General features: G+C 42.1%; 1 protein-coding gene across 11 annotated transcripts in view; it reads left to right on the forward strand.

The window, feature by feature from the left end:
* ANKS1B (ankyrin repeat and sterile alpha motif domain containing 1B) overlaps positions 1 to 15,006 on the forward strand; it is a 746,995-nt gene that overhangs the window by 111,115 nt on the left and 620,874 nt on the right. For all 11 annotated transcript variants that reach the window (XM_073327431.1, XM_073327436.1, XM_073327427.1 and 8 more), the window contains exon 3: positions 1,962 to 2,118. In XM_073327431.1, the coding sequence (XP_073183532.1) occupies positions 1,962 to 2,118 (157 nt within the window). The remainder of the gene's footprint in view (positions 1 to 1,961; positions 2,119 to 15,006) is intronic.

Consider the following 15,006-nt stretch of genomic DNA (forward strand, 5'->3'; position numbering starts at 1 on the left):
TACTAGTACAGTATGCTACCCTTTAAACAACATATTATATTTTCTCAATCAAATGGCTCTCATTCTGAAGCAAACTCCTAAGTTAACTATGCCCATCAGCCACTTGAGACAGTTCAAGGCACATTTTTGTTGAATGTAAAAGTGTTGGCTGCCGAAGAGCCCACATCATGTCAAACCTCTCAGTCATTTGCTTCCACCAGGAAGTAGTTGAACTTATTTCTTGGGTCCACCCCTTTTGGAGCAAAGAAGTAGTGAGGCTAACCTTGCTGCCTGTGGCCTTTTTTCACAGTTTGGCCTACTCAGTGGTAGGTAAAGCCCAGCATAAGATGTCACTCAAGTCCCAAGTGCAATGGTCCATTGAACTGCACAGCCTTTATTTGGCCTCCTTGTGCCAGATTTGTCATGTCTTCTTCTGAAGGCAGCAGTGCTCTTTCAGTGGCAAGATATGAGTGCGTCTCAGTCACTGGTAGGCTTTCTCCCTCCTTCGTCCAGTCTCTCTGACAGTATGCCATTGTTCTTATTGCAGTGTTTGGGACAGATTTAGGGACCACCGCTATTTCCTCAGGGTTTACGTTTGCCTGTATTTTTAGTCAAGGCCTAAGTTCTTAAGGTATTAAATAATGTTTTTTGCAGTCTGCTTTGAAAGTACTCCTAAGGTTTTTGGTACCTGCCAGCGCTTAAAGAGCCACTGTTTGCTTGCCAAGAACTGCCTCTACTAGCTGATGGGTTTAGTTAACTTATTAATTATTCAGGGCTGTAAGAAGATCATTCCATGAGAAGACAAATTTACAGGTAGGACACAACTGATTTATTTTTTAGCATACTTGCTAACTGTAGCTCATACCTTACTATCATTTTTTAAGCAGAACTCCCTGTTGAAATCAATATGGAATTTTGCTTAAAAATCAGTGGCTTAATATAGCCCCTTCTATTTAATCTCTTATTATAAAGTATGGTAAATCCCTACAAATTACAATTTAAAAATGGGTTTCAGAGTAGCATCCGTGTTAGTCTGTATCCACAAGTGCCACAAGTACTCCTTTTCTTTTTAATTTAAAAATGCTACCAGGAACCAGAGTAACAGCCATGTTAGTCTGTATCCGCAAAAAGAACGGGAGTACTTGTGGCACCTTAGAGACTAGCAAATTTATTAGAGCAAAAGCTTGTGCTCTAATAAATTTGTTAGTCTCTAAGGTGCCACAAGTACTCCTGTTCTTTTAAGAGGAACCAGATATAGATGAAAAAATAATAAAGTTGTTTTGTTCCTCATTGATCTTGGGAGATGGAGAGTAAGAAGCCAAAAATGAAAACAGGATTTGCATTGAGATTAGTAAACACCTAAGTGTGGTATCGTTAGATGATCTCTTGCTATGAGACTCTGTGGAGGCAATGTCATGAAGAAGAAAAAGGGGTTACTTACCAACCATAACGCTTGTACTCTACATAAACTGCTTTCCACACTGACCCTCCTTCTTCCGCTGTGCTTCAGAGCTCAACTCATAGCAATACTTCTGAAGGGGAAGAGGAACTAGGGAGTGGGATTCTTATAGCTTCATTCTGTGGAATGTAAGTCTGAAGGGACATGCATGTGCTCTCTTACTGCCAGCTACTGTTTAAAAAGGTTCTGTGACTATGTGGATAGGCTCATGTGTCTTACAATGTGTCTCTGTGGAGGCAATGCGTTAAAAGAATCAGCATTACTGTCAGTACGTAATTTCTTTATTCAGTCAATAAAATAAAGAACAAACATGAAATTCAGTCACATATACCATTTTGGGCTATGTTTTGTGGTCTGTATTCAGTTCTTAGACAAATTAATTTCAGTAAGTTTGCATGAATGACTGTGGGATTTGGCTTATCTGTTATTAAGAATAAACAATTTGACAATGTGTACAAACTTCATAAAACAAGCTGTCCTCTCAATTTTTAGCTTTTTTTCCTCCTTCCCCCCTGTTTTCCAGGGATATAGTTCTCAAATTACTTCAGTATGAAGCATCAACTAATGTGGCAGATAACAAAGGTTATTTTCCTATACACTTGGCTGCTTGGAAAGGAGATGTAGATATTGTGAAGATTCTCATCCATCATGGGCCATCACACTCCAGAGTGAATGAACAGGTGAAGTGATTAAAAATCTTTGTTTATGTCATCAGAAAATAAAACTAAGTATTGTTTAGGCTTGACAGAGTTACAGCCAGATTCAGCAAAATATGTCTGTTTTCCATGCAATTTAATGCTCTAGAAATTTATTTTTGGGTTTGGTAAAGTCTTCCATGTTGCATGCGCAGAATATATTTTCTGCTGAATTGGGCATAGGCACTAAAAAAACTATATTTAAGGAAGATTGAGACATTGCTATTTGTTTCTAGAGTTCTTTTGAAGGCAAAACTTTAGCTTTCACAGTACCCTCATTGTACAATCAAGTACAATAAGCAACATACTCACTTTTAACATATTCACTTCCTTAAAAAACTCTTATGCAGTAAATTACAAAATTTTCCTATCTATCTGGAATATTTGGAATGTAACATAAGACAAATTTATTGTGCAAACATATACTATAAACAAACATGGTATGCATATATCTGAGTAACAGGGGCTAAATTATCCATCCTTTCTGCTGTATGGCAAATGCTGGCAAAAAAGAAATTATAGTAGGTAGGGGGCAGGGTCTATTCAACAGGCTATTGACTGATGATATGGCTACTGTAAGACCCTCTGTGGCTGTTATGCATGTTTTATAATAGTTGTACTTGTGGGATTAGTGGCCAGACAGCAGCCGATCCTTGAGCAGAGCCCATGTCAACTGACCCCCAGGCTCAGGTATTTTCCTAACCCCACCAGAGCTGTAAATTAGTCTGTGTAATGGCACTACCTGGTCAGGAAACCTCTCGGTGCCTTGCAGTGTAACAGATTCTCTAGACTTCCAACCTGCTCTGAGGATGGTTCCTGTTCCTGCCCCAGCCTTGCCTAGGCCCCATTTCAGCCTTGTACATGCCCTGTTCTGATCTTGCTCCAGATCTGTTATACACCCGCTCCAGCCTGCATCTGCCTCCTCACCCCCAGACCCTTGGACTCTGACCATCCATATTTGAACATAAGAATATAAGAACGGCCATACTGAGTCAGACCAAAGGTCCATCAATCCCAATATCCTGTCCTCTGACAGTGGCCAATGGCAGGTGCCCCAAAGGGAATGAACAGACAGATTATCATCAGGTGATCCATGCCCCATCACCCAATCCCAGCTTCTGGCAAACAGAGGTTAGGGACACCATTCCTGCCCGTCCTGGATAATAGCCATTGATGGACCTATCTTCCATGAATCTATCTAGCTCCCTTTTGAACCCTGTTATATTATTGGCCTTCACAACACCCTCTGGCAAGGAGTTCCAAGGGTTGGCAGTGCGTTGCATGAAAAAATACTTTCTTGTGTTTGTTTTAAACCTGCTACCTATTAATTTCATTTGGTGGCCCCTTGTTCTTATATTGTGAGAAGGAGTAAATAACACTTCCTTATTTACTTTCTCTATACCACTCATGATTTTATAGACCTCTATCATATCCCCCCATAGTCGCCTCTTTTCCAAGCTGAAAAGTCCCAGTCTTATTAATCTCTCCTCATACGGAAGCTGTTCTATACCCCTAATCATTTTTGTTGCCCTTTTCTGAACCTTTTCCAATTCCAATGTATCTTTTTTAGATGGGGCTACCAGGCAGTATTCAAGGTGTGGGTGTACCATGGATTTACATAGAGGCAATATGATATTTTCTGTCTTATTATCTATCCCATTTGACTTTTGGCATGTAGCTGGACTTCAGCTACAATACTCATTTGACTTTGTCTATGGACTCTGATTTCAGTTTTGACCCCAACCTATGCCTGAACCCAGGTGCCAGCACTGCCCTTATCCCAATCCTGAACCTCTGCTCCATCCACAATGCCTGACTACCTGGAACCAGCACCTGACAAGGATGAGAACAGTTGAGTTACAGGATTATCACATTGTCAATGTGATGCACTCTTCTGCAGTTAAGTGCTGCCTCTGTGCAAGAAAGAAGCAAGGCAACCACTATGGCGATACCTGGCCACCACCTTGAAGAGACTTCTCAGGCTTCCTTGTAGCTCCTGGGTTCTTTGTCAGCACACTTGGAGAAGTAGGGCTGGTTGGAAAAGATGTTGTTGTTTTTTCATGAAAAAATTAGAAAGAAATGGAAACTTTTCATTTCCATTAGAATTTTTTTATTTTTTTTTTATTTTTTAAGAAAAACATTCAAAATGAACTAAATGAAAATATTCGGTTTGCTTCAAACGGAAAAATTGCATGTCTTTTTGAAGGGAGGGAGAGTTCCCTCCTTTTCTGAATGAAATAAAAATTGCATTTAATTTATTATTAAATTTTTCATTACAAAAATCAAACCAAATGAAAATTTTTCATGATAAAAATTTTGACCAGCTGTACTCTAAATCTGAAGAAAAAGCACATTTTCTGCTTCCTGAAGTAATGATTTGCCAGGAGCTGCTGCCAGTGCACATAGGAATAATGAACAGTTACTGGCCTTACTGAGGCTGTGCAGGTCCCTGCCAAAGGGCAAACCATCCCTGTTAGCCTACACAAAGACAGAAAGAACTCACTTGCAAGAGACGAGGCCCTGAAAGAACAGATGAGTCAGAAGATGAGGTAAGGGTTGTCAGCCCCTTTCAGTCTATGTCCCTACCCACACAGTCATTAGGTGCAGTAATAAATGCTTCATGAAGGCTTATACTTCTAAAAAAATCTTTTTTCTATCCTCCAAAGGAGTCTGGCTAAGACCTTCCTGGAAAACTTCCGTAACTTTATCCAGACAATTATTTGCCTCAGCCCCTAAGACTAAATCCATGAGTATAAGTGCCAGGCTTTGGCACTTCCTGAGTCTTGTTGTTTTGTTGCCTCCCCAGTTACCTCCTCAGGAAGGTGAGGTGTCAGATTAAGCTTGAGGTGCAGCCTGCTGATTTAGCAAGGAATCTCAAACAAACACTGGGAAAATGGTCTGAGGAATGTCTGAACCTATGAGACTTGGAAGGCCAGAGGAGAAACTGGATCCTTCAGAGCCACCCTTTTCCTGGGGGTGGAAAAGCAAGAAAGAGCTTGCCCTGTGCCTGAAATTTTATGTAGACAGCATTTACCTTCATGGATGACAAACAAGATTGTTCAGAAGATGTAGATGTCACAATGCCTGGAGTGACTCACAGTTAAGAATGACAAACTCAGGACCGACTGTCAGAAAATAGGACAGATAGTCCAAAGTGGTGGTATAGTCTATCGTTAGATTTCACCAAGCTGGTAACAAAAGTGTACTCCTGTATCACTATATTAGTTTTATCCTGGAGTCACAGACAGTCCCATTAAGCATTCCAGCCCCCTTTTACCACCCAGAAACCAGGCAGTCCAGAAATTAACAATCTCTCCCAGGATCCAGTATTTTATAGATCTTGCTCATAGCAAGACAAGCTGAAAACAGTTTGGCAGGTGTTCCCAGCATAGCATGTGTCTATAGATTTCCCATTGTGGGACATTCAATGACCCACTCTTTGAGGTTAAAACAAGGAGGAGTCCTTGTGGCACCTTAGAGACTACTCTGAAATCTTTGAGGTTAACCTTCTACTTCCCATGCATATACATGTAATCCAGTTATACTGATTTACATAAGGTAATTGCCAGCCATTCATTATAACAGAGATAGATAAGTGAAAACAATACAAACTGAAATTGTGGAAAAGCAGCATCACTTGCCCCATAACCTCAGCCATGCGGAACGCAATGCCATCCACAGCCTCAGAAACAACTCTGACATCATAATCAAAAAGGCTGACAAAGGAGGTGCTGTTGTCATCATGAATAGGTCGGAATATGAACAAGAGGCTGCTCGGCAGCTCTCCAACACGAGTTTCTACAAGCCATTACCCTATGATCCCACTGAGAGTTACCAAAAGCAACTACAGCATTTGCTCAAGAAACTTCCTGAAAAAGCACAAGATCAAATCCGCACAGACACACCCCTGGAACCCCGACCTGGGATATTCTATCTACTACCCAAGATCCATAAACCTGGAAATCCTGGGCGCCCCATCATCTCAGGCATTGGCACCCTGACAGCAGGATTGTCTGGCTATGTAGACTCCCTCCTCAGGCCCTACGCTACCAGCACTCCCAGCTACCTTCGAGACACCACTGACTTCCTGAGGAAACTTCAATCCATCGGTGATCTTCCTGATAACACCATCCTGGCCACTATGGATGTAGAAGCCCTCTACACCAACATTCCACACAAAGATGGACTACAAGCCGTCAAGAACACTATCCCCGATAATGTCACGGCTAACCTGGTGGCTGAACTTTGTGACTTTGTCCTTACCCATAACTATTTCACATTTGGGGACAATGTATACCTTCAGATCAGCGGCACTGCTATGGGTACCCGCATGGCCCCACAGTATGCCAACATTTTTATGGCTGATTTAGAACAACGCTTCCTCAGCTCTCGTCCCCTAAAGCCCCTACTCTACTTGCGCTATATTGATGACATCTTCATCATCTGGACCCATGGAAAAGAAGCCCTTCAGGAATTCCACCATGATTTCAACAATTTCCATCCCACCACCAACCTCAGCCTGGTCCAGTCCACACAAGAGATCCACTTCCTGGACACTACAGTGCTAATAAACAATGGCCACATAAACACCACCCTATACCGTAAACCTACTGACCGCTATTCCTACCTGCATGCCTCCAGCTTTCACCCTGACCACACCACACGATCCATCGTCTACAGCCAAGCTCTGCGATACAACCGCATTTGCTCCAACCCCTCAGACAGAGACAAACACCTACAAGATCTCTGTCAAGCTTTCTTACAACTACAATACCCACCTGCAGAAGTAAAGAAACAGATTGATAGAGCCAGAAGAGTTCCCAGAAGTTACCTACTACAGGACAGGCCTAACAAAGAAAATAACAGAACGCCACTAGCCGTCACCTTCAGCCCCCAACTAAAACCCCTCCAACGCATTATTAAGGATCTACAACCTATCCTAAAGGATGACCCAACACTCTCACAAGTCTTGGGAGACAGGCCAGTCCTTGCCTACAGACAGCCCCGCAACCTGAAGCAAATACTCACCAACAACCACATACCACACAACAGAACCACTAACCCAGGAACTTATCCTTGCAACAAAGCCCGTTGCCAATTGTGCCCACATATCTATTCAGGGGACACCATCACAGGGCCTAATAACATCAGCCACACTATCAGAGGCTCGTTCACCTGCACATCCACCAATGTGATCTATGCCATCATGTGCCAGCAATGCCCCTCTGCCATGTACATTGGTCAAACTGGACAGTCTCTACGTAAAAGAATAAATGGACACAAATCAGATGTCAAGAATTATAACATTCATAAACCAGTCGGAGAACACTTCAATCTCTCTGGTCACGCAATCACAGACATGAAGGTCGCTATCTTAAAACAAAAAAACTTCAAAACCAGACTCCAGCGAGAAACTGCTGAATTGGAATTCATTTGCAAATTGGATACTATTAATTTAGGCTTAAATAGAGACTGGGAGTGGCTAAGTCATTATGCAAGGTAGCCTGTTTCCTCTTGTTTTTTCCTACCCCCCCCCCCCCCAGATGTTCTGGTTTAACTTGGATTTAAACCTGGAGAATGGTCAGTTTAGATGAGCTATTACCAGCAGGAGAGTGAGTTTGTGTGTGTATGGGGGTGGGGGGGATGTGAGAAAACCTTGATCTATGCAGGAAATAGCCCGACTTGATTATGTAAAGAGTTGTCACTTTGGATGGGCTAGCACCAGCAGGAGAGTGAATTTGTGTGGGGGGGTGGAGGGTGAGAAAACCTGGATTTGTGCTGGAAATGGCCCACCTGTTGATCACTTTAGATAAGCTATTACCAGCAGGACAGTGGGGTGGGAGGAGGTATTGTTTCATGATTTCTGTGTGTATATAAAGTCTGCTGCAGTTTCCACGGTAAACATCTGATGAAGTGAGCTGTAGCTCACGAAAGCTCATGCTCAAATAAATTGGTTAGTCTCTAAGGTGCCACAAGTACTCCTTTTCTTTTTGCGAATACAGACTAACACGGCTGTTCCTCTGAATACAGGCAATATTCATTAGTTTCATGCAGAGTATACACATCTTTGATCTTAAGGTTAATTAAAAGAAAAGGAGTACTTGTGGCACCTTAGAGACTAACAAATTTATTTGAGCATAAGCTTTCGTGAGCTACAGCTCACTTCATTGGATGCATTCAGTACAGGTTACAGACAGATGAAAACAATACCATCAATACATTTTCCTTGATTTCTTATCAACATCAGTGAATGATGCCTACCAACTCAATTAACATCTCTTTGATATCCACTAACAAGTGAATGGATACAATTAACACTTCTTTGTGGGCTAGCTATCAGTGCCACAGTAGCTTCCTCAGGAATTTATAGAAATACGAGTTTCAGAGTAACAGCCCTGTTAGTCTGTATTCGCAAAAAGAAAAGGAGTACTTGTGGCACCTTAGAGACTAACCAATTTATTAGAGCATAAGCTTTCGTGAGCTACAGCTCACTTCATCAGATGCATATCGTGGAAACTGCAGCAGACTTTATATATACACAGAGAATATGAACCAATACCTCCTCCCACCCCACTGTCCTGCTGGTAATAGCTTATCTAAAGTGATCATCAGGTGGGCCATTTCCAGCACAAATCCAGGTTTTCTCACCCTCCACCCCCCCACACAAATTCACTCTCCTGCTGGTGATAGCCCATCCAAAGTGACAACTCTTTACACAATAAGAAAAGGAGTACTTGTGGCACCTTAGAGACTAACCAATTTATTAGAGCATAAGCTTTCGTGAGCTACAATGTGCATGACAATCAAGTTGGGCTATTTCCTGCACAAATCCAGGTTTTCTCACATTCCCCCCACCCCCATACACACACAAACTCACTCTCCTGCTGGTAATAGCTCATCCAAACTGACCACTCTTCAAGTTTAAATCCAAGTTAAACCAGAACATCGGGGGGGGGGGGGGTAGGAAAAAACAAGAGGAAACAGGCTACCTTGCATAATAACTTAGCCACTCCAAGTCTCTATTTAAGCCTAAATTAATAGTATCCAATTTGCAAATGAATTCCAATTCAGCAGTTTCTCGCTGGAGTCTGGATTTGAAGTTTTTTTGTTTTAAGATAGCGACCTTCATGTCTGTGATTGCGTGACCAGAGAGATTGAAGTGTTCTCCGACTGGTTTATGAATGTTATAATTCTTGACATCTGATTTGTGTCCATTTATTCTTTTACGTAGAGACTGTCCAGTTTGACCAATGTACATGGCAGAGGGGCATTGCTGGCACATGATGGCATATATCACATTGGTGGATGTGCAGGTGAACGAGCCTCTGATAGTGTGGCTGATGTTATTAGGCCCTGTGATGGTGTCCCCTGAATAGATATGTGGGCACAATTGGCAACGGGCTTTGTTGCAAGGATAAGTTCCTGGGTTAGTGGTTCTGTTGTGTGGTATGTGGTTGTTGGTGAGTACTTGCTTCAGATTGCGGGGCTGTCTGTAGGCAAGGACTGGCCTGTCTCCCAAGATTTGTGAGAGTGTTGGGTCATCCTTTAGGATAGGTTGTAGATCCTTAATAATGCGTTGGAGGGGTTTTAGTTGGGGGCTGAAGTTGATGGCTAGTGGCGTTCTGTTATTTTCTTTGTTAGGCCTGTCCTGTAGTAGGTAACTTCTGGGATCTCTTCTGGCTCTATCAATCTGTTTCTTTACTTCTGCAGGTGGGTATTGTAGTTGTAAGAAAGCTTGACAGAGATCTTGTAGGTGTTTGTCTCTGTCTGAGGGGTTGGAGCAAATGCGGTTGTATCGCAGAGCTTGGCTGTAGACGATGGATCGTGTGGTGTGGTCAGGGTGAAAGCTGGAGGCATACAGGTAGGAATAGCGGTCAGTAGGTTTCCGGTATAGGGTGGTGTTTATGTGACCATTGTTTATTAGCACTGTAGTGTCCAGGAAGTGGATCTCTTGTGTGGACTGGACCAGGCTGAGGTTGATGGTGGGATGGAAATTGTTGAAATCATGGTGGAATTCCTCAAGGGCTTCTTTTCCATGGGTCCAGATGATGAAGATGTCATCAATATAGCGCAAGTAGAGTAGGGGCTTTAGGGGACGAGAGCTGAGGAAGAACACTTCAATCTCTCTGGTCACGCAATCACAGACATGAAGGTCGCTATCTTAAAACAAAAAAACTTCAAATCCAGACTCCAGCGAGAAACTGCTGAATTGGAATTCATTTGCAAATTGGATACTATTAATTTAGGCTTAAATAGAGACTTGGAGTGGCTAAGTCATTATGCAAGGTAGCCTGTTTCCTCTTGTTTTTTCCTACCCCCCCCCCCCGATGTTCTGGTTTAACTTGGATTTAAACTTGAAGAGTGGTCAGTTTGGATGAGCTATTACCAGCAGGAGAGTGAGTTTGTGTGTGTATGGGGGTGGGGGGAATGTGAGAAAACCTGGATTTGTGCAGGAAATAGCCCAACTTGATTGTCATGCACATTGTGTAAAGAGTTGTCACTTTGGATGGGCTATCACCAGAAGGAGAGTGAATTTGTGTGGGGGGGTGGAGGGTGAGAAAACCTGGATTTGTGCTGGAAATGGCCCACCTGATGATCACTTTAGATAAGCTATTACCAGCAGGACAGTGGGGTGGGAGGAGGTATTGGTTCATATTCTCTGTGTATATATAACGTCTGCTGCAGTTTCCATGATATGCATCTGATGAAGTGAGCTGTAGCTCACGAAAGCTTATGCTCTAATAAATTGGTTAGTCTCTAAGGTGCCACAAGTACTCCTTTTCTTTTTACAGAAATACGGTGATTTGACCTGTCAAGTGGATTTTGTAGTCCTGCACTGGTCAAAGATAGCTGATTTAATCTTGGATTCCAACGTCTCCTTCAAGGATTCCTCAGATAGAATGGTGGTGGAAGTTACCAGAAAGATTTTTTTTATCAAAGTCCCATTCAATTCTTAGCTCCTAATGATTCTTCCTACGTATTCAGATCTTCCATCTACTGGTTGTCTGAGATAAAGCAGAATCTAGAATTTTGTGCCACTAACCCTAAAAATGATGTGAAATCTCTCAAAGATTTTGCTTGAAATTAATAGTTTAAATCAAATCAAACACCCTGCTCTTCTTCTGACAGCTAATGCATTAAGCTCGTTCCTAATGGCATGACAAACCCTATAGGTGGGGGAGACCTTTCCTTCTGGAATCATGGTCCTCAAAGCATCCACTTTTGGGGCAAAATACTGAATTGTATCCTCTCAGAAAACAAGGTGTCCCTCCCATGTTATAAAAGTCCAATCTTCTGGATTTTACACAAAGGGTTACTACGGTGGACGTGTTGTCCCTTGACTTTAGCAAAGCTTTTGACACGGTCTCCCACAGTATTCTTGCCAGCAAGTTAAAGAAGTATGAGCTGGATGAATGGACTATAAGGTGGATAGAAAGTTGGCTAGATTGTCGGGCTCAACGGGTAGTGATCAATGGCTCCATGTCTAGTTGGCAGCCGGTATCAAGCGGAGTGCCCCAAGGGTCGGTCCTGGGGCCGGTTTTGTTCAATATCTTCATAAATGATCTGGAGGATGGTGTGGATTGCATCCTCAGGAAGTTTGCAGATGACACTAAACTGGGAGGAGAGGTAGATACGCTGGAGGATAGGGATAGGATACAGAGGGACCTAGACAAATTAGAGGACTGGGCCAAAAGAAATCTGATGAGGTTCAACAAGGACAAGTGCAGAGTGCTGCACTTAGGACGGAAGAATCCAATCCACCGCTACAGACTAGGGACCGAATGGCTTGGCAGCAGTTCGGCAGAAAAGGACCTAGGGGTTACAGTGGATGAGAAGCTGGATATGAGTCATCAGTGTGCCCTTGTTGCCAAGACGGCCAATGGCATTTTGGGATGTATATGTAGGGGCATTGCCAGCAGATCGAGGGACGTGATCGTTCCCCTCTATTCGACATTGGTGAGGCCTCATCTGGAGTATTGTGTCCAGTTTTGGGCCCCACACTACAAGAAGGATGTGGAAAAATTGGAAACAGTCCAGCGGAGGGTAACAAAAATGATTAGGGGACTGGAACACATAGCTGTTTTCAACTACCTGAAAGGGGGTTCCATTAGGATGGATCTAGATTGTTCTCAGTGGTAGCTGATGACAGAACAAGGAGTAATGGTCTCAAGTTGCAGTGGGGGAGGTTTAGGTTGGATATCAGGAAAAAACTTTTTCACTAGGAAGGTGGTGAAACACTGGAATGCGTTACGTAGGGAGGTGGTGGAATCTCCTTCCTTAGAAGTTTTTAAGGTCAGGCTTGACAAAGCCCTGGCTGGGATGATTTAATTGGGGATTGGTCCTGCTTTGAGCAGGGGGTTGGACTAGATGACCTCCTGAGGTCCCTTCCAACCCTGATATTCTATGATTCTATGATTCTATGATACTTTTCTATCCCTGAACAAGTGACTTATCCAGTATTGATATCTTGTCTCTTAGTGCAGTAAATGACATGGTAGAGGATGGTACAGTGGCCAATTCCCCTCTTGTGTCTAATATTCTGAAACATTCACTTATTGAGACTCCCATTTGGTCCTTAGTTTCTCCCTCTTGTGGTAGAGAAACTAAGTAAACCATCATTTTAAGCCATTCAGTGCAACAGACCAACATCTTTTTACCTTGGAAGTGGTGTTTGTAGAGCCATTGAAATAAACATATTATGTGAATTACTATAGTGCCTCTGGACCCTGATCAGGATTTTGCTAGACACTAAGAAGACACACTCCAGATGAAAAAAATCTTACAATCTAATTAGAAACAACTTCAGCTATGAAGGTTGTGGAAACTGTGGCCTTATCTTGCCATCCACCATAGTTAACTTTTCACAGGCATAAGGTATTAGTTAAGGCTTACTCCAGTTTTCTTCCCTCAGTTTTCTCCCCTTTTATTTGACATTTCCTTTCCAAATTTCTGATTCTGCCTCCAGGCAAAGATAAAATGTGGCACAACTAAGATTTGAGAAGCACCCTTAAGTTTTACTTAACCAGGAATGAATACTTCCATAGAGTGGACTGACTGATCTTTTACTAGCTGTCTAAAGAGGGAGAGAGGGTGTAAAGCTATTTCACAGCCAGCTGGATCAGATCCAGTTTTCAAGAAGCCTGTGCAGCAGCTGAGACCCTGTGCCAGATCAGAATTTGGGCCCATTCCACTTGGGTTGTTGCCATCTCCTGCACAAAAAGAGGAGAAATGATAGTTGATGAGCTGTGCAAAGCAGCAACTGGGCATTATCTCTATACCTTTACTAAGCACTACCAGCATTTTCTCACATCAGTCAGAGTGCTTAGAGCTGTGCTTCCATCTCTTTCAGGATGGAATGGGAATGGAAACTCAGTCTTCCTATTCTGTGTCCCTCCCCTTTCCCTGTGCCCTCTGCTCAGATTAATTTTAGGTGTCCTGGCTGGCCCTCCCCGAGGGTTTGTGGTATGCTGCTATATGGAACCCATGGTTTCTGCTTTTGACTACAGAGAAATGAATTTTAAACCCATTTAGCTGATTATTTTTGTGTGTGTGTTTAGCCTGTGCCATCACAAAGGCCCTCCCTAAGGGACATTTATTGCAGCAGACACTCACCAATAGCAAGAGTAGGCTAACAACTTTTCTTTCAGATTGAGAGGAGTCAAACAGGAGGGGAATGGGGGGCCTAGAGAGTTCAAAAAATCCTGTAATTCAGTTGTTCATTATTTTGTCTACACCTAACCATCATAGGAATCCATGATCACATACAAATCCAAATCACATACAACTAATTTATAGGTAAGTGGGATTCAAATAGTTATTAGGCCTCACAAACTAATGCTCAAACATATGAAATGAGATTAAATATAATTCTGCTGCAAATGGAAGGTAGTAACAAAATAAGAATACTTAGGCTTGTGGAGAAAAAATAAGATTTTGAAAAACAAAATACCAAGTGGAATCATGATATCTGTTTAGAAATTCTTGATGGGAGTAACAAGGAGAGAGACACATTTTTAATGTGGTACAAAGGGATGTAATTAGAAGTAATCAGGTGAAAATAAGAAAAAAAATCATGGTAAGATTGATCTGTTAACAGCCCCCAAGGAAAGAAGTGGAAGCATTATAGTTTGACAGGTTTTAAAACTGATTGGAAGGAGCACTAGATAATATACTGTAGGGAACAAGCCCTCACTGGCAGTGGATTAGACTTGATAACTATATACTATAGATCTTTTCCAACTCAAATATCCATGAGTCTATGGATTTATATGGCAAATTGCCATATTATTTAATGTTCCATGCAGCATTAAGTCTTCCATGCAGCTTCTTCTTCCCTTGGAGGGAGAAGTAAGGCACAGTCACAGTTAGGTAGCCAATGGCAGTGTGGCAAGGCAACTGACCTGACTATGCTGTCAGAAAGGTAAGGGTGTTACCTGAGTGAAGCACAGAGAACATGGTATTCCACATAAATGCCTCGAGATCTGTGGAGTTGAATATATAATTTCCCACACATCCTCAGACTCTTCCTTGTTTTATAGCCATACTCTCTGCCACTTCTTGGCCATCACATTTCTCACCCACCCATGCAAAGTCAGTTTTTTGCATGGCTTGCATTACTATTTTCTCTTCTCTGGGTTTTTCTGCAGAAAGGGATAATTTTGGGCATGATTAAAATTGTTTACATTAATTTTGTAACATACCCTTACTTGTCACATAGGTTATTGCAATGTTATGTAAAATAAATGTTTCTGAAAAGAAAACAATATTAAAGAACAGAGCAAGAATCAAAGATGTACAGCAAATGAGAGCAGCATGTCCTACATAATAGTATTACATACACAAAACATATCAATTAATAGATTTCATATATGG

Source organism: Lepidochelys kempii, chromosome 1 (genome assembly GCF_965140265.1).
Source record: "Lepidochelys kempii isolate rLepKem1 chromosome 1, rLepKem1.hap2, whole genome shotgun sequence".
NCBI classification, from domain to species: Eukaryota; Metazoa; Chordata; order Testudines; family Cheloniidae; genus Lepidochelys; species Lepidochelys kempii.